Raw genomic sequence first — 19,061 nt, forward strand, 5'->3', positions numbered from 1 at the left:
AAGAAATAACAAACAAATTGGATTAGTGCGCAGTGTTTCACTTACCAGCTAACAGTTTAGCTCTGATTTGAGGAACATATGAAGAATCACATTTACTGAAATGAAGGTTTATTGAGGCATTATCTGTCATTGAGAGGCTAAAAAGTCATAAAAAGTAGACCTATAATGCTCATTTAGCATTTTTCAGGATTCATAGTTCAAAATAATCCTTATTTCTCTTACACTGGGCTCGGCGTCTTTTGTCTGAAACAAGCTGTTTTAGTGCCTCAGTCTTTTTCCTTCTGATTGGCTGGCTCTTACAAACAAAATGCTGAGCTCATCATACAGAGCCGAGAAAAAAAAGCTGTCTCAACTCTTGCTCACGTGCAGACTTCAGTATGCGCATCCACTGTTTTATCAGTGATATAAAAGAGAAACAGAGCTGGGCGGGCTTTAAGTGTGTCTTTCGCCGCACAAACGCAGCCGCACTGGCTACAAAAATGTGTGAATATACTCGTGCAGGCTGCTTGGCGCAAACGGAAAGTGTGATTGCCAGTCAGTTGACAGTTTCAAAGCTTTGAGATTTGAAACTAACACTGTCACCACTGCTCCCTGCAGAGGCTCATAAAGGGCAAAAAATTAAATTGTCATTGGATATTCCACCCATCTGTGTTCTACAGGGTATCTGGGTACTGTTTAATTAATTGATTACATAAAAAGTTGTCAGACTTATTGCAAAGTCTCAACAGAAATGTGATATAGCTTTCCATCATACACTACTTAGGCGAGCATTAAATTGCTGTGTTTGGTATCAGAGATCTTTATATTAGACTGCTAAATACTGCTTGAAGGACGCTGGAGAAACAGTGTTTTAGGAGTTCATAGTCTCTGCCAGAGATGCGACACTCAGCGGGTACCATCCTCATCCTCCTCCTCCCCTGCCACCACAGCAACTTTCACCTGTGTCTGCTACATAATTAATAAGCATCCATGAGGTGGAGTACAGCTCTCTGCAGAGACACAGCCTGCCTCAAATTCAACGTGTGTGCAGGCTGATTCTCTGACAATCGGGGAATTGTTGCGAAACAGCCCGAGCGGGTCAGGTGACGATGGTGTGCCGGACCTCGCTTGAAATGGAGCGCCCAAAATAACCCTGGGCTCATGCCATGTATATCTGCGCTCCAATCATGAGATGAACTGGGAGATTTGTCAGGGTCAGTGTGTCTGTGTAACAGACGGACTATAAATCACACGGGGACATAACCTCTGCCAGTGTGTGTGTGTGCAGACAGAGCGGGCGGCCATTGTTTAGTCTTGCTGCTAGGAAACACGGGAGTAACATTGTGGTGTAATCGTGGATATGAACGCATCAGTTATTCATGCAGGCCGTATCGGAAGGAAAAGCAAAGCCACCATGGGGGTAAGGGAATGGGGCCCCACCTCGCCATTGACCTCAAGCCAGTCCTCTGTGTCGACCTTGTCGCAGGTCCATCACGCAGCAGTCAGCGCTGGCGCCATAATCCCTTTCCATTCTAAACAATGGTGGTTGTAGAAGTTCACGGAGTGTTCTTCCCAATTGTTTCCTGTCTTTGTGGTCCGCTTCCTCTCCGAGGTTATGAATGGACGTTGAGGCCTAGAGTGTCGCCTCGGTAGCGGCAGACACTTTTATGAGACCAAAATACTGAAGGCTGACCTGTGGAGAGTTTAGCTCGCAGAAAAAAAGACAAACTTCGCTGCTCGTAAAGCTGTTTGTAGGGAAATGAAGGATTTTCTAACCAAGTTTTATTATTTGGGAAAATTGAGTCACCTCTGAGAAAATCTTTTAAAAAAGCTTCATCAAAGTGTCTTAAATGACTCATCGCTAATATTTTTATTTTAAACTATGACTCCGCAGGTGTCTCCATCTTTGTCATGAAACTTGAGAGCTAAACTGGTATTTTTCCTTCCACTCATCCCATGAATCTTTTTTTCTCACACACGGCACTCGTTCACGCTGATTTCCTATGATTTATATAATATTAATCCTGAAAGCTTAAATCTGTAGCTTTCTGCACACCCCAGCTGCAAGACGTAAATTAAATGGTATTTAAACTAAAACAAAGGTAGAAAATCCAGATCCGTGTGTGAAAGACGGCGTGTCCTTGATGAGCCTAAACAGCTTTTCTACCTTTAAACACACGCTAACACAAGCTGACTCACTTACACTGTGCACAATGTATCACACCTCCTTAATACAGGCTGCTGTGGTTTTATTAAAGGATTGAAACTGCTGTTTAGTGACGTCACAAATTTGGACCAGAAGCTGTTTTTTTTTCCATCCAAAAGAAGCAGCACAACCCCAATTTTATGTCTGAATTCCCTTTCTTTTATTTATGTTTCCGCTGTGCTTCTTTGCCAGTGTGCATCTCATCTGTGAGCTATTTGGTTTTCTTTCTTTCTTTCTTTTTTATCGCACCACAGATGGAGTTGTCTTTTTACTTAGAAATAACCAAAACTACATTTAAGAAGCGCCTTTCAGAACCAGTGCAACAAAGCGGTGCATTTTGGAAAAGTTATGCAAGAACGAGAGCACATCTATCAGAGGAAGGATCGATAAAATGCTCAAAGTTGCTTTGAAGTAAAATAAGTGAGCAAAGCTGCTGAACTGAGGTTGCTGTTTATTTGAGTTGGCCATGGCAAACACCAGCTCGGTTCACAATACAGTAGTTGAGCTGTGCAGTGATGTATGAGGACCTTAAAACCCAGTTAGCTGATAAATTGTGTATAAATTCTGACTCCTTTGACCTTATTGGTATCACAGAAGTTCAATTTGGAATTGGGCAGGAAGTGGGGAGGGAGGGCAGAAAAGATGGGACAAATGCGCCAGTCATTAAAACTTGTTCCTCTTTTTTTCTTCCCCCCTCAGCTACAACTATGCTCTTCATGGTCGCAGAGTACTATTTCACCAGCATAAAGCTAGCCTCAGAACCCCCAATACACGCACCACAAGTCTATTTCTTTGAGCTGACTTAAGTGCTCTGGCACTCAGTGTTGTGGAGCTGCACCCTGCAAACCCTCTCCGTTCAGCTACTGGAGCCTTTCCCATGGAATCCCAGACATCTCAGGCATCTGTTAAAGCAGGGCCGACAGGCGTTTCTTCAGCGGCGTGCACGCTCACCATCGCCATAGTGGATTTGAAACATCTCGCCACAGTTTTACAGCTTATTGAATAATATGTTAAGAGGAGATAAAAAGAAACAAGTTACATGCAGCTTCGATCCAGATGTTTTAGCAGTTCCTTGTCGTTCAAGTGCCGCGTGATCAGGGTGGATAACATTTGCGTTGCAGTGGTGATATTTTTTTCCTGTGCCAGATTGTTTTTGTTCTTGAGCCGAGTGTGAGGTATGCGTATGATCTTCAATGAGCGGTGGAGCAAAAAATATCACTGTTGTATAAATCCATAACACCTCACTCCATAAAATGGCACTGATGCGTCAGAGCCGAGCCCTGTTATGTTTTGTTTTGTACCCGGGGCTACAAATAAATCACAAAATAACAAAATGCCACGTAAAGAGTGCTCTTGAAAACGGTCTTCGGTGAAAGGAAGCAGATTTAGAGACTCGGTTATAATTAATTTTGGCATCCTGGTGCCTTAAAGGTGGTGAATAAGTAAAGCTTCTCATTTGCTTGAATAATGGCTGCTCCTTGCGAAATAATAACTCCTTGAGATGGCTGCTTTTGTTTTATCTTCCTTTGTGATATCGGGTGTTTTTCCAAGCAGATGTTCATTATTTGCGTGCTCAGAAAATCCCTAACTCTCTTTATGGTTTTCAGAGATTTTCTTTTCATTCCACAAAGTCTGTTCTTGGTTCTGCTAGAAACCTAAAACATATGCACTTTCAAAGATTTAGGAATCATAAGTAAAAAAGAATTTTATATAACAGCAACAGTAACCTTGGTTTTCCTTTCTAAACAAGTCAAATAAGATGTTATCTGCTTAAAAAAGAAAGGAAAAAACTGATGGTGATTGGTTTGGATGCCCTTTGACAGCGTTAATCACGAGTAAGAAGATTATTAAAGACGTTGTGACGTTGCATTAATAACATACATGCTTTTGATGTCATAACAGGTAGTCGTTATTTGACCCTGGCATTGAACCCTGGCGGGAAATTAAGATTCAAGGCTGTGGCGTGCGTCATTTGCCTGTCCAGCAGGAAGCGCAATTACCCATCAATGAGCGCGCTGTTTATCATTTCTATTCCAGTCACGGACAGAGTGGATATCCTGCCTTCAGATGACAGAGATGGCGGCGCAACATTAAAAACAAAAAGTGCTTTTCCATGTTGTTTATGTGTTTTTGTTCTATTAACTGAGGCCGGAGGCAGTTAATGAAATTGTTTACGGTTCCTGTTGCTCTCGTAGTCGTCTTAACCGAGCCCTGCTGCTGCTGCTGCTGCTGAGTCAGATCAGCTGACAAGTTTTTAAACGAGACAAATAAACCTGGCTCGTTAACCGTTGCTCTTTGAAAAGTCCCAATGACACAACAGCTCTTTTTTTTTTTGTCTCCTGTGGCATAAGTGGCTTTAGTTTGAATAAGATTGGATGCAGGTAGTTTTAATAAATTCAAGACACATTATTGACTACTTTGAGTTCTTTCTGTTCGGGAAGACTAAATCATTGAAATAAATTCAAGCTCAGAAGAAGACTCAAGTTCAGAATAGCTGACACTCAGATTCTGCTGTCTTTTTGTTTGAGGATTTTTTAAATTATTAATAGTGTTTATTTTGGGTTTTTTTGTTTTTTTTGGGGGTTTTTTTGGTTTACATTTTTTGGCTGAAAAAAAAAAACAACACCCGACGGTTATGTTGGAGTGTAAAATATCCAGATCCTAACTTAAATGACATCCTCAAAATAAAGCTGGAGATCATGACATTTGTAGGAGGGACATGAATATGAAAATGGAAAAAATTGGGATTTGTAATAAATGTTTTAAAAAATAATAATCGCTGTTTGCTTGACGATGTTTGTGTAAAGTTTTGATTAGATCGGCCCAGATACGATACATGCATACATATGCTTTGATCGTTATAGCAACACATTATGTCAAACCCATCAGAGTTTTGGTTTTGTCTAATCTATAGCTTTCACAATATCAGATTCTTTCTAGATGATTACAGTGGCCACAGTAATTTGAAATAAGTTTATTAGAACAATGTTTATTGATCAGAGCTACCACTCATCTAATTTACTGTGTTTTGTCTTTTATTTGGAAATTGAAAAAGTGAATTAAACTCTGTGTTTGGAGGTGGTGAGAGCGTTTGGAACCACATGTGCACAAAAGCATAAAATAAAATTGAATACAAATGATAAATAACATATCAGCATTCTTAATGATCGTGGTTATTCTTAATACTAGCATTTCACAGTACCATTACTCTGTCTGACGGTTATAGAAAAGCAGCAAATATGGCCACCTAACTATAAAATGAATGTTGACAAAAAAAAACAACTATTGAATTAAATGGGAAAAACACAAACGAGTTCACCTTATTGCACCTACCCTTTTTATTCAAAATGTCGACATTTTTATAACCAGATTTCACCAAAACAAAGACCAGAGAAAATAACACAAACTGATGCCTCATTCATGACACTTGTACTTTGAGTTTATATTTGTTCACTGTCTGACTATATCACACTTGTTTCAGAAGTTTTCCTCTCTGACAGATACAGATTTTATTTTAAATATTTTTTAAATGTATCTACCCCTCAACCTTTCAGTTAACTAGTCCAGACAAAATAATTTTTAAGCAAAATTTCAACGTTTCAAATAAATAAATACACATAAAAGAAAAAATGTGAGATGTTATTAGCAGTGGTGTCGCTGGTCATCACCAGTGGATTGTTGTTGTTTTTTTTTTTTAAATTTTCCTTTCTCTGTAAGACTTTGGTCAAATCAGCATCAGGTCTTAAATGTCACCCACTTGATTAATTGCCACCTTTGCACTTTCATTTGTCATGTATAGAGGGGAGGGGTAGGGACTAATATCACATCTGTTCCCGACAGGCAGTGCTATGGTAGTAAAATGAGTTTGTGTCAGGTAGTGCAATGTGTCTTTACTGCTTTAGATGAGCTGAAATCATGAATTCAGTGATGGAAAGGATAAAATCCTGGATAACTCTGTAAATATTATGTCTTGCAAAAATAACTGTAGAAAATGACTCAGCCACTCTGTCTTCTAAAATTACTCTTTCAGCATATTGGCAGAAAAAAACAGACCAGTGTATATCAACTTCAAGTCTTCATCAGAGTGTGTCACCAACACACAATCAGTCAGAATGAAACACCAGCCCTGGGTGGCAAACAGCTAACGCCTGTGTCAGACACAGGCATAAGTCTTGAGTCACCCCTTATTTCTTTTATATGCTGCAGGAAAACGGGATATAGGTGTAGTGATTTATTGATGCATTTCAAGCATGCATAGAAACAGAAGTTTATAAGGCAAATGCAGGTTTGTACAGAAAGAAATTTGCAGATTGTTCTTTGGACTTTTACCTGTCTCACTGAAGAACACCTGTCAGATCAGTCATCAGAGCCATATATCAGGCAGCTCGCATGTGATTCTCTGTCAACACAGCTGATGTTATTAACAGCGGTGTCCAGAGTAACATCAGATCAGCCAGTAACAAGTTGGAGTTTAGAAGAAGCTGGAGTCAGAGACTGGATATACTGCTGTGAAAGAGTAACGGAAAATAAACTGTTAGCAAAAATATCCCAACCTTTCGTACACAATGCTGCACTTTCTCTGAGTCCACCTTCCCACGGTTGTTGTGCAAAGCAAACGCACCCAAACTCGTACTCCCACATTAAAGTTCAATCTGTCTTTAATCTGTTACATTAGGGCAGATTATTCTTTACTCTAGGTCTTTCTCTGCTAGCCTTTTTTTTCAGCACGATCCTTGAGTTTAGCATCTACAAACAGAAATGTATTTTTTTCTTCATTTTTCTTCTTCTGGGCCTTCAGCAAAAACCTTCTTTCATAGAAACTAAATACTACCCTTGTCATAGCTGTGGAATTTTAATTGCCAGCCACTGCACCACCACGTTCCTGTTTGGCATTTTCTCAACTCTCATGTGATCTCAATGCAAAAAAGGTTTGAATAGGTCGTCGTTTCATCACCACCAAAAGAGGAAAAAGCTAAAAAAAATAAAAAATAAATCACTAAATTATTTCAGGGAGGATTGTGGTTAATGAAAACATGTAGAAACTCTTTACAGTTTATAGCGCTTTAACTGCTTGAAACAACACAATAAGAACCTCTTTATGCAGTTTGTGTTTTAATTGCTCAGCGGTCCAGAACAGTGGACCTGTTGAAAACTTGAGTGCGTCACTTTTTCTGTCTTTCTGACACCCCACATTGCTGCAGCTGGGCAATGCAAATCTTTTTTTCTTCACCCCCTTTTTCCAAGTTGGCACTGACTTGATAGGCTGACGGAGACCTGATGCGGTGTTGGTTGTTGCTGTCCCTTTTGGGCCGCGGGAGATTGAGCGCCTTATTGTGCCGCGCTGCCGCCTCATTCAAATGAAACCTCAGCTTATGAGATAACGTGCCAGACATTTCTGCAGGCTTATTCCCCAGCCTTCATGCAATCCTGCTGTACTTTGCATGGAAAAGACAGAAATTGACCAACGTGTCAGTGGAATAAAGCAATAAGAACCAGGAGACTTTTTTTTTTTTTTTGCACGCATCTGTAAAGAGAAAAGACAGAGAGGGAAAGAGAAGTGTTGATATATCGATATAATGTGACCAGGTGATTGTACAAACAGAAGATTAGAGATGGAGAACTCAAGCTCAGTGTGTCTAATTGGTACAGATCAAACTGAGAAAGAACCTCTGCTCGTCAAAAACTGCCAGCGTCGGTGTTGACAACAAAAAGAAGAAGAAAGAAAGCAGCCATGTATTTAGGGATTTGCATGTTTTAAGGAAAGAATAGCAAACCCCTCCAAACAGCCTCCTCGGGATCCTTCCCCACTCTGGAAGATCAAAGGTAGCTTGGTGTGGCCTCGCTCTCACAGGTCATCACGGTCTCCACCTTGAAACATTTCTGACAACCGCACAAGAAATGAGTATCTCCTTCAGTGTGGTCGCTCATTATTATTATTTAAGCCTGCATGGATTGCGATAGGGGATACTTGTGATAATGATCATTTAGGATCATTGAGCAGCTTCGCAGATATGGCAGAGTGTGGAGTAAGTCATTTGGACAGTGAACAAGTGACTTTCGATTTGTAAGTTTGCTCACTTACAAAGAAATGGACCGTCTCACTTTTATGGTAGTTTCATGTTAATGGAGAGAGACAGAATATCAAAAAACAAAAGTTATAAATTGATTTGCACATCGTTGAGTGATACAAGTGTTCATTCCACAAGCATTGAATTGTTACTTGGTGGAGGAACTCAAACCTTCAGCTCACTCCACAGATTAAGGTCTGGAGGCTGGCTAGACCACTCCATGACCTTAATGTGCTTCTTCTTTAGCCACTCCTTTGTTGCCTTGGCAATATATTTTAGGTCATTGTCATGCTGGAAGACCCATCCATGACCCAATAATCACACCAACAGTGTCATCTTCTTCTTTGTCAGCTTCTTGCTCATGTTTCTTGATGTCCTGTCCTTTGACAGCTCTTTGGTAGAGGTTGAAATGGAAGAAATTGAATCTTTTGTCAGCTGTGCTTTAAACATATAAAGAGTTGAGATAAGGAGTATCTGTAATTGATTGATTGTAATCTGTGCCACATGGAAGCCATAATCTGGATGGTTAACGGGATAAAATAGTTATTTCACTCAGTGCAAATCAATTTAGAACTTTCATGTAAAGTGTTTGGTTTCTGGATTTTTGGTTAATATTCTGTCACCATTAAAATGAAACTACCATAAAAATGAGAAAATGTTCATTACTTTGTGAGTAAACTTACAAATTCAACGGGGATACGACGGATTTGTCTGAGACTGTCATTCAGGAAAATACTTTAGCGAGCCTGAGCATGAGTATAAATGGTGACATTGCTGGTGACATTTATGTGTATATTGGGCTGGACAGTGTAATTTATTTCCTTTCTGATAACTTTCAAACTGTAATTATATGAGGCTATCCTGCAAAAAGTGGCAGTTTTTCGCATTTTCAAAATCTCTCATTTATATTGAGATAGTAGCTTTATATTCTAGTGGTTTACACCATCATCAAACAAATTAGAGAGCTGCGGTTTAATCCTGAGAGGGGCGAGAAATCCCTTTGGGATAGTGTCAGGAAGTGTATCCGTTTCCACAGAAGTGACTGCTTGTAAAAAAGGGAGCAGCTAAACATAACTTTTAATTTGTATTGCAATAAGTAGCAGTGTATGGCATCAACTAAAATTTAATTTGTGTTATTTATTATTGTATGTGAAAAAGGCCTACATGATGTTCTGAGTGGACAAAATGAATCTTTTAACAAAGTATTTCTTAGACCAGCAGTCCAAAACCTGAAATGAAAAGACTTTATTGGGAGTTAATGGCAAAACTGACTAAATATTATTATTTTTTTTAACTTTCTGTAAAGTATTACTTCAGCTTTGTTTGTTGCTCAGTTTAAAATCTTAGCACATCCGTGTGGTTTTGCTGCATAGGAGGTTGTAATCGGTTCTTTAATTATAATGGTTCCGCATTTAAAAATTCTCACTGAAAGCATAACGAAGGAAAAACATCATCGCCATCTTTCACCACATTTATGGATTTCCTTGGACTTTAACATTTAACTAACTGCAGTTGCAGCTGAGGGAGGAGCTGTCAGTTGCTGAAAGCGATATTTCAGTCTGGGTGGAAAAGTTTCCAAAGCTGTTGAAATCTGTAAGAACTCGTAACAGGTTGTAGACATGATGAGGCACGATCATCGTCCTGAGGCGCCGAGCTGTTCAGTGCACAATCAAGATTGTCTTAGCATGAGTTTGTAGCAGAAGGAAACCATGTTTTTCTCAACTGGCACTTTTCTTTTGAATGTCAGAGATGCATATGCATGCTAAAATATACTCCAGGCGCTCTTAATGGGAGCAGCTTGTGGTTTATATCAGCGTAAAGGCAGCTGATTCATAGCAGTGAGGAGATGGAAAGAGTGGAGCCACGCTCCTTGCTTTCCCTCAGCTTGAGCCTGTTTCTGTGTGGCTCTCGTGTTGGTTTGCGTATGACTGTTTGAGTAGGACACAAAGGGTTAAACCGTCTGCTTGTCTTCCTTGGAAAGGGGAGAGGCTACTTGAATGGCTAGCTTCTACAGCCAGCCAACACATTGGCTAAAGCTGAGGGTGGATCTGTTGGGTCTGTGCTGCGACATGGAGCACACTGGAGGATCAGGAGTCAGTCAGTACACACAGTAAAGCTTTTGTGTATGTGTGTCTCTTTGTGTTTGTATGTGAGTGGGGAGAAAAAGCAGAAATTCAGCTTTTAAATGAACTTTGGTGATGGAGGCAAAAGGTCAAAGCAAGAAGCAGTTTATTTTATTTTTCTACTGTCTGTAAATCCTGACTGACTGACGTTGATAAGGGGCAATTATATCATTTGTTTTTCTAGCTCGGTGCCCCCCTTTAGCTTCCCTCTCACATTCTCATATTGCTGCTGCCCTCACCAAGCACACTCCTCGTGTGCCTCAGCAGCTTACCTCTGTTAATAAAAGAGGACAGGGGGGTACATGTTGTTTTGTTCATTTAATGGCAGACCTCGTGACACTAATGAAGACAAGCCGTTTCAACACATGCACACTGAATCCGAATGGTGCTCAGCGATCGCTGCCCAGCAGAGGAAACTGCTACAACAACTGCTGCACGTTACTCAGATTCATTGTTTCCTTTCGCACACATTCCCCTTGCATTTAATGTCAGTTCAGCCTCATAAAGACGCACATGCTCACATCTATACGGCCTCACCTGTAACGTACCCTCATTATCAGCCCTGCTGCTGAGCGGTTTTAATCTGACTATCGTGGATGAGGAGCTAATCTCAGCGGGAAGGTCAGTCTGCTGTATTTACCTCTGAGAGTCCTACATCTCCCCTTGGACTCATCGACAACACAGTGTGGCACATTCACACACCTGCCAATCCACACAGCCTCCTGTTACCTAATGACTGATTTACACGCATGCACACAAGCAAACATGTGTAAACAGCCGATCTGCAGACTTGAGTCTTTAGTTGAGCTTGTTTACGCCCAGGAGACATTTAGTCGCATATTTTTTGTAACCGTCAGGACGCTGCGATCTTTCAGTGTTTTCATTTCTCTTGCAGAGCTCTCTATTCTCCCAAAGAGAGGCCCGTGGATACATTTTCTGCAGCCGCTTTAGATCATTTGTTTATTCCGTGGCTGTTTCGGCCAAGAGCTTAGAAATACATGGATATTAAACACAGGCCATAATTAATAATATGTTTTTAGGTTATATCATATCATACATTCCAACACTTTGTGGTGTGTGGCAGTTTTATCAACATTAAGGCTTCAGCTAAATATTGTTTTCATTGAAACAGGACAAGGTTTCTCACAGCCTGAGGAGGATAAAGCTGCAGCAACACAAGCATAAAAATGCCTTTACAAAACATCCCAGACCCAAATGACGAGCTAAACTAGTAACTGACATTTAGATTAAAACATAATTACTTATTATTGACCTTCATAAATAAACTCTGAAATAATTCTCCCAGCATTAATTAAAAAGACACGTTGGTATGTTCTAATGAGCCAGACAGTTTGATTTATTATTTGCCACATCTTAAAGATGGATTGTTTGCATTTTATATTAGTTTCTTTTAAAACCGTTTTGGAGGTGCACAAAATTATGACACACACTGGTCTGTAACACTGAGATCAGAGATGTGGGAGAAGAAATCTTCATAAAGGGCTGCTGAGATTTTAAAACATTTGGACAGAAGTTTGGAGCTCTATCACTGATTTCCAGTCTTTGTCAGACGAGCTCCAGTACTTCTTAATCATCAGCAGGTTTCATTTGATTTTACTGCCTTGCAAGCCGTTCAGATAAATTTTAAACATGTGAAGTCAGCATTTAGGTCTGTTTGGTAAATCCTAAATTCATACTAACTATATGAGGTGGACATTTAAGTATTTTTAAGCATAATTGTATTGCAAATAAATAGCAGATATTGCTATTGAAATGTATTAATTAGTAAAAAAACAAAACAAATCTTTTTAACCCTTTAATCCATCATTTTCAGCTTCTTTGTTATTTTTCCAATAACTTACAGACTATTTAATCTTCTCAGCTGTTTGCTAATTAATTTTCATTAGCCACCGCTGCCCTTTTCATTATAACAACTATTACAGTCGCATATTAAACGTTTTTTATATAGCACCTTTAAAAAAACAGTCCTTTTAACGTACAGGCATGAGAACAACAGTAAAAGATTAGATTTAATCAGAGAGCAAACATAAAAGTTCACAAAAAACATGAAAATGTTCCTTGACTGATTAACTTAATCTTTCCATGTACTGCTTGGAAAACAAGATAAATACCACCCAGGGTACAAGTATCCCTGGTTACTTGTGGTCTTGTGGAGATTATCATATCATGTCTCCCAAGCACTTCAGTTGCTTAGTCATTGTTTTCTTACTTAACTTCATGAGCTTGGATAGTGCAAAGCTTAAATGACAATAAAAGGGATTGCAAATAAACTCATTTTTAACCAGCCCTCACGTGCAAAATACTTGCATACTTTAAATGCCAGTTTCTCCCCTTTGTCTCACTTTCACCAAGCCTTCTGGAGAAGTATTTTTCTTTGGTCGACTTGGTATTGGATCCCTGCTATTTGTATTTAGTATGCTCCTTGGCCAATGGCAGATGGTCCTCGGGGCTGCTGGCTTGCAGAATAGGGAGGGATTTCACTCCTTCTGACAGAGATCTGATCACATGAGGTTTCTCCAAGAGGTAAAAGTTCAGTGTCAGTGGGGACTAATCAGAACATGTAGGTGTTTGATTTTTGATAAGCTCCTTTTCCTGTCCTTTCTTTAACTCGTGTCATCTTCGTTTCACCTGCAGCACACTCTTTCTAACCTCATCCTCCTTCTCCAATCCTCAGTGTGTCCTGTTCAGTGCAAACATCGGGCCTGCACCAAAGATGACCAGTGCTGCCACAGCCAGTGCCTGGGCGGCTGCCTGGAGCCCAACTCAGCCAGTCACTGTGTGGCCTGCCGCGGCCTCCAGCACGAAGGTACCTGCGTGCAGCGCTGCCCAGAAAACCACTTCACCTACAAGGGCTGGCGCTGTGTCTCATTCGAATTCTGTCAGAATCTGCACAACACATGCAAGCGGGAGAAGGAGCGCAGCAAGAGCACGGACTGCCGCGAATACGTCATCCACAACGGCGCCTGCATCCCCGAGTGTCCCTCTGGCTACACGACCGTCAACTCCTCCTCGTAAGTGCACACGCCGTCAGGCTGAGAGGCTCTTAATGGCCCATAGAAGAGCCACTGGATCAATGAGGCTGCAAACATAAACACACAGACCCCAACGATATACATTTACCTACTCAATGGTTTTGTTACACGATGCATAATTTTCCCTACAAACACGTCTAAATTTGTCTAAATTGGGTTGCATGTTGCTAAAAATGCTGCGATACTTTCATTTACCAGTGCATTTATAATAACTGCAGGCTGACTATTGTTAGTGAGCAGACATCGCAGGAATTTTGTTATGATGGTTTTTTTTGGCACAAAATGCGAGATTGCTTCAGGGCGCTTTTTTTTTTTCTTTTTAGTTAGAGGCAATCAATCAGAAAGATCTTTCATCCTGCAGTAACATGAAAAAACAGAAAATATTCAACAAATTCAATGTGGAATTAAAAATAGTCGGTCGTGTTGCTGCCACTGTGTGTGTTTGTAGCACACCATGACGGTGCAGGAATTGGTCTTCTTGCTGAGCTCAGACGTTGCTCTGTGTCTGTGTGTGTACACAGACACAGAGCAACGTGCACACACAGACACAGAGACCTCTTTTTCTTTCTGTGTGTATATTTGTGTGTTTGTCAGACACCGCAGACAGCTAGGTCAAAGTGGTACGGCACAGCAGGGAGCCGGGCACGTCTGCATTTCTGAATTTGACTCAGTATCCTACATTTCTGTGTTGCTCACTCGCTCGCTGTGTACCAGCCAGACGCTTGTGTCTGCACTGCAGCGTGCGATCTTTATGTAAATGCAGACACTTGTGAGTGAACTGTGTTTTCCCTTTTCTCTAGCTCTGCAGTTACCTCAAATAGGTGTTGTGCTTGTGCTGACCTGCCAGTGACCTTCGCTGTGTCCCTCTGACACCTCCGCTTACTGTGACTGGGCTGTCCACAAGGGTGGGTGTGCCTGTAAGCACAAACACTCCAGACAGCCGAAGTCTTTCTGCTTGGGCAAAGGCTGAAAATGCAGCTCGGTCTTTCAGGACACGTAGTCGTCTGTTACAGAACCACTGGCCAGTGGTGAAACATCAGGGGACAGGCTGTCAGCACCCCGGGTGCTTGGCCTTGACTCCCCTGGCTGGCTGCGGAGAGATAGAGGGCGTGTCTGGCAAGCAACACGCAGCAACAAAGTCCATGCAGTCTGTCAGTGATGACAGGAAAGGTGGCAGTGCCACTGCTGCCAGGTGTACGGCGTTACGTGTATTTCACCTTTATTAATCCACAGATGATTTGCCAAGCACATAATCTCTGTTTGAACCACATGCAGCTTCACATTCATGGAGTTGCATGCGGTACATTCACACCTGACAGGTCATCTGAAAGCAGATCCATCTCCAGTGGAGCAGATGAGGTGCTTTGTTTGAAAACACCAGTGTTACAGCCTCGGGCTTCAGACAGCTTTAAGCTTTCATTTTCAGGCAGTTTTCTATTCTTTGCTTTATATTATGTGAGTTAGTGTCATCTCGCACACACATCATCCCATCTCTGGCTCTAAGCACAGAAGCCCGACCTACATGCTGTTCAAAGGTCATGCCAATCAAATGAAAGTGGGCTTAATTGGTGGTCTGCCTTAAATGCAGAGGAGCTAAGCAGCTTCTTCCAGACGAAAAAGGAACCAAGGCACTGCACTTTTGCTCATCACAAGATAAGCAGCGATTATTTTGATATGCAAATCATACAAAGACACCCTAAAATCTAGGGATTAAAAACTTGGAGCTGGAAATATGAATAATAGGTCCCCTTGAAGTCAGAAAAAGGGTGAGTGTGTAAGTATATGGATGATAATTTATATTATTATCACCAAAAACCTTTAGCAAAAATACTGAATATAATATTTAATATACCTTTAGTTTTGTGTATAAAGGTTTTAAAGAGACGGCGCATTTTCCAGCTGCAGCTGATTTGTGGCGATTCAGCTGTACTCCCATTTCATCCTTTTCACTTTGACTTCCTTTCTGTTCCCTTTTTTGGTTCCTCCTTCTCAATAGCGTCCTCCTGCTCTTGTTGGCTTTAAACTAAGCTGTGGAAATGAAAGTGCTTTGAAGGATAAGCAGTGTACTCAAAGGTGTGATGAGTGTCTGGGCTGAAAGTGCAGATGTGGCACTCGGGAGGGAAAAGGGTCAAGGGTAGTTCAAGGTGGGTTTTGAGCCAGATTAGATAATAAAAGAGAACAAACCTTCCTTTACTCACCGGCATGAGTAAACTTCTATTTTATTTGTTTTTTTAGTCATTCTGGCTTTTAAACTGTTGTCATGTGGCTGGTTTGTTTTGTTGAAAGCTGTTGTTAATTTCATATACAACTATATCAGTGCCAAAGCTCACAGTGTGTACTTCATTTTTGAAATATTAAGTATTTATAGTCTGTAAATGAGTGATTACCATTAAAAGCGTACCAGAAGAATCCATTATTTGCCATTTTTCTCTAATTGTCCTGCCTGCTTAATCAGCTGTTACTAAACAAAGGCCATTCTCACCTCATAAACCAGGACAATGACCTGGAGCAAACAGTCCGCCATCTTCTAATCCTCCACTTTAATCCCTTCAATTTGAAACATTTTCCACAGCAAATGTGTGCCGGCTGTAGGATGTCTGTTCAGTAAGCTGAGAGGGAGAGAAAAACGTGCACAGATGTACTCTGTTTGTGTTTACCTATCAAATATGTTTTGGCCTTTTTCCACTGAAGAAAGAAAGAGGGACAGAAAAACGGTAAAGTAACAGATTCTGTACCTTGACTGTATTTGGATCAGTCATGCTTACGTGCATAGCCTCACAACAAAAGGCTGATTTTGAGCCAGGAGAAACCTTTGCCAATGCCACTCCTCCTCTACTGGATGTGTAAATAGACATGTTTACTAGCAGGGTTGTCATATCACCTTGAAATATGACGTCAGAGTTGATTTTGAGACGTTTGTCTGCTGTCCAAAAATCACTCATCGCAGGTTTAAGGTTTTAGTATTTCCGCGTGTGTGTGTGTGTGTGTGTGTGTGTGTGTGTGTGTGTGTGTGTGTGTGTGTGTGTGTGTGTGTGTGTGAGAGAGAGAGAGAGAGAGAGAGAGAGCAGAATATAATTCAAAACTCATCTTGTTCCTTCCTGTTCTTTAGGCTCAACTGCACTCCCTGCGCAGGGCTGTGCCCCAAGGTGTGTCTGGGTCTGAAAGTCGTGGACTCGGTCACTGCTGCCCAGGAGTTAAGAGGCTGCACCATCCTCAACGGGAGCCTGGTCATCAACCTGCGTGGAGGAAGTGAGTGTGTGCGGTTTGTTTGGCTGAATCAGATTACATCGTGCAGCAGATCAGCACAGCAGAACAACAAACACAGAGATGTTGACATTGCAGGAAACCAGGAAGATACTCCAGAATGTACAATCAAACAACCAGCAACGTTAATTAAAGAGAAAATAAAAGCTATGGGAACTCTGGAAAACATAGATGTGTGATGATTTTTGAACATTTTAAAAGCTAAAATAAATTTTAATAGGAACAAACAGCAAGCTCATAGTTTCATTTAGATTTGATGTACAGTGGTGCAGAAGTTCCTCTTCATTTGAAAGTTAATGGATGTGAATATTTAATGCAGTCATTAAAATATAAACGCTGTGCTGAAATCAATCCAGTTATATTATTTACAAAGTAAGCCTGCGATTTAATGGGAAAAAGATGAAAAGAAAATGGGAATCACAAATGAATGAGAACAGTTTGTTGTGTGTCTTTTATGAGTCATGCTGCAGAATCGGTAGTCAGTTTTTAAAGCTCATGTTTTTTTTTGTTTTTTGGGGGATTTCTGTAGACAACATAGCTGCTGAACTGGAGGCCAGTCTGGGCCAGCTGGAGGAGGTCACTGGCTACCTGACAGTGCGACGTTCCTACGCCCTCGTCTCCCTTTCGTTTTTCCGTAAACTCCGTGTTATTCGTGGAGAGGAGCAGGAAATCGGGTGAGACTCTTTCTTCTTAGCTGTTCTCATCCTTGCCATGTCCTGTAATTATGAGTTAAAAGCGGAAGGACTGACCTTTTCAAAATGTCTTTTTGTGGTAGCCGTTTCTGGTTAGACTTTCCCAAATCATACACGAGGCTTCGTTGAGACGAAGTGGAAGACGCCTGCAGCACAATGAGCTGCACTTACAGAAGAAATAGCAAAGGACAGACATGATATAAATTGAAGACTAGCCATGCTCAGATAACCTCCTGCTCATGTTACTCAAAGGAGCTTTTTGTACCCTCAGTCAAATGTCATGTATCATTAAAGTATGTTCATGCTGTCTTCACTCTTCTTTTCCAGGAATTATTCCTTCTATGCACTGGACAACCAGAACCTGCGGCAGCTCTGGGACTGGTCCAAACACAAGCTGACCATCCAGCAGGGGCGCATGTTTTTCCACTACAACTCCAAACTCTGCATGTCTGAGATCCGCAAGATGGAGGAGGTGACGGGAACCAAAGATCGTCAGGTCAAGAACGACATCGCCTCTAAGACCAACGGAGACCAGGCTTCATGTAAGACCCTCGGCCCTCGAGTCGGCTTTTGCAGGATGTTATTATAGCAACGAAAAACACCGAGTCGGGCTTGGTACATGCAAACATACTCATAGTTATTGTTATGATGGTCATTTCCTGTCCTGTGTTTGCAGAAGTCTTCCTGCAGACCTTTTACCGACATTGTGTAACTTGTGTAGGAACAACCAACAAAGCAAAGCATTCATAACCGCTATGCATGGTAACTTGGTGATCTAGGCGTTGCTCTGATTTTGTCCTTTCCATCCTAATTCATATGTGTACGAGCTGGTTAACAGGATGTTATAAAACCTGGCACCAGCATGGTGCCTCGACATTGCTGGACCAAAGGTTTGACTGAAGAAATTCATGATTTCTCATCAACCTGGGAATTTTATCTCAGTTTCGTCAAAAAAATAAATAAAAATCTCCATAGTCACTTTTCAAGTTTTACATTTCCCAAGTGGGGTCCATTCTGTACCCACAGATCTTCAGTCTGTGTAACTTGGACTTGTGTTTATATAGTTGGGATCTTGATGATCAGCTTCTGATTGGCCCTGAGTCTCTTTTTTACCCCTCAGCTGTAAAAGGCTGATGGAGTGTTGTGTCACCCTCACTTTGTGAATACAATATTTCTACAAATAGACAATGTGAGACTTTCAAATTGACGTCATAGGTGGATCTAATAGGAGGGTGATGGGGGTAAGACTGGCGGCCATCAGGGTTTTTGATAACTCTGAGTTCAGGTAGATTTCCTGTCATCCGTGTTTTACTTCTGCTGCAAAGGCCACAGAAAACATTTGAATGCCAGAGCAGTGCGTCTTCATAAATTGAGCCACAGAGATGCACAAGGCCAAGGTCGTCTTTCTTTACTGACATGTTAAAAGCCTTCGTTTTTTCTTTATCAAAGACCTTGATAAATTTGGTAAACATGTAGGAGTGAAGCTGCAGACAGCGGCTCTGAGGAGACCTTTGTTGTTGTTGTTGTGTGCTGGAAGACTTTAATTGTATGTCTGCTGTGCTTTTGAATTGTTAACCCAGTTTTGTTAGTTCTTTGTAAGCAAGAGATGTGCTTTTACACATGTTCAGCAAAGCAAATGAAAAAGGATTTAGTTTGTAAGCTGAAGAAGAATTTAA

At 41.1% G+C, this 19,061-nt stretch overlaps 1 protein-coding gene and 1 long non-coding RNA gene across 4 annotated transcripts in view; one reads left to right on the top strand and one right to left on the bottom strand.

Annotated features, from left to right (window-relative positions):
- Window positions 1-19,061, top strand: part of insra (insulin receptor a) — a 54,452-nt gene that overhangs the window by 19,834 nt on the left and 15,557 nt on the right. The window contains exons 3-6 of the mRNA XM_085439181.1: window positions 13,072-13,408; window positions 16,539-16,678; window positions 17,223-17,367; window positions 17,713-17,927. Coding sequence (XP_085295307.1) covers window positions 13,072-13,408; window positions 16,539-16,678; window positions 17,223-17,367; window positions 17,713-17,927 — 837 coding nt within the window. The remainder of the gene's footprint in view (window positions 1-13,071; window positions 13,409-16,538; window positions 16,679-17,222; window positions 17,368-17,712; window positions 17,928-19,061) is intronic.
- The window catches only part of LOC146687440 (uncharacterized), a 38,714-nt gene continuing 25,172 nt past the window's right edge, over window positions 5,520-19,061 (bottom strand). Inside the window, exons 2-4 of one of the 3 annotated variants that reach the window (XR_014916406.1) lie at window positions 15,912-16,665; window positions 15,282-15,457; window positions 5,520-6,691 (exon numbers count right to left, since the gene is read on the bottom strand). This is a non-coding gene — a long non-coding RNA (uncharacterized LOC146687440). Of the gene's footprint in view, window positions 6,692-15,281; window positions 16,666-19,061 lie in introns of all 3 variants that reach the window. The other 2 variants (XR_014916405.1, XR_014916404.1) reach the window with 2 other exon arrangements.

The sequence above is a fragment of the Copadichromis virginalis genome, linkage group LG18 (genome assembly GCF_057382275.1).
Source record: "Copadichromis virginalis isolate Kocher_CV1m ecotype Utaka linkage group LG18, C_Virginalis_male_GT1.1, whole genome shotgun sequence".
NCBI lineage: Eukaryota > Metazoa > Chordata > Actinopteri > Cichliformes > Cichlidae > Copadichromis > Copadichromis virginalis.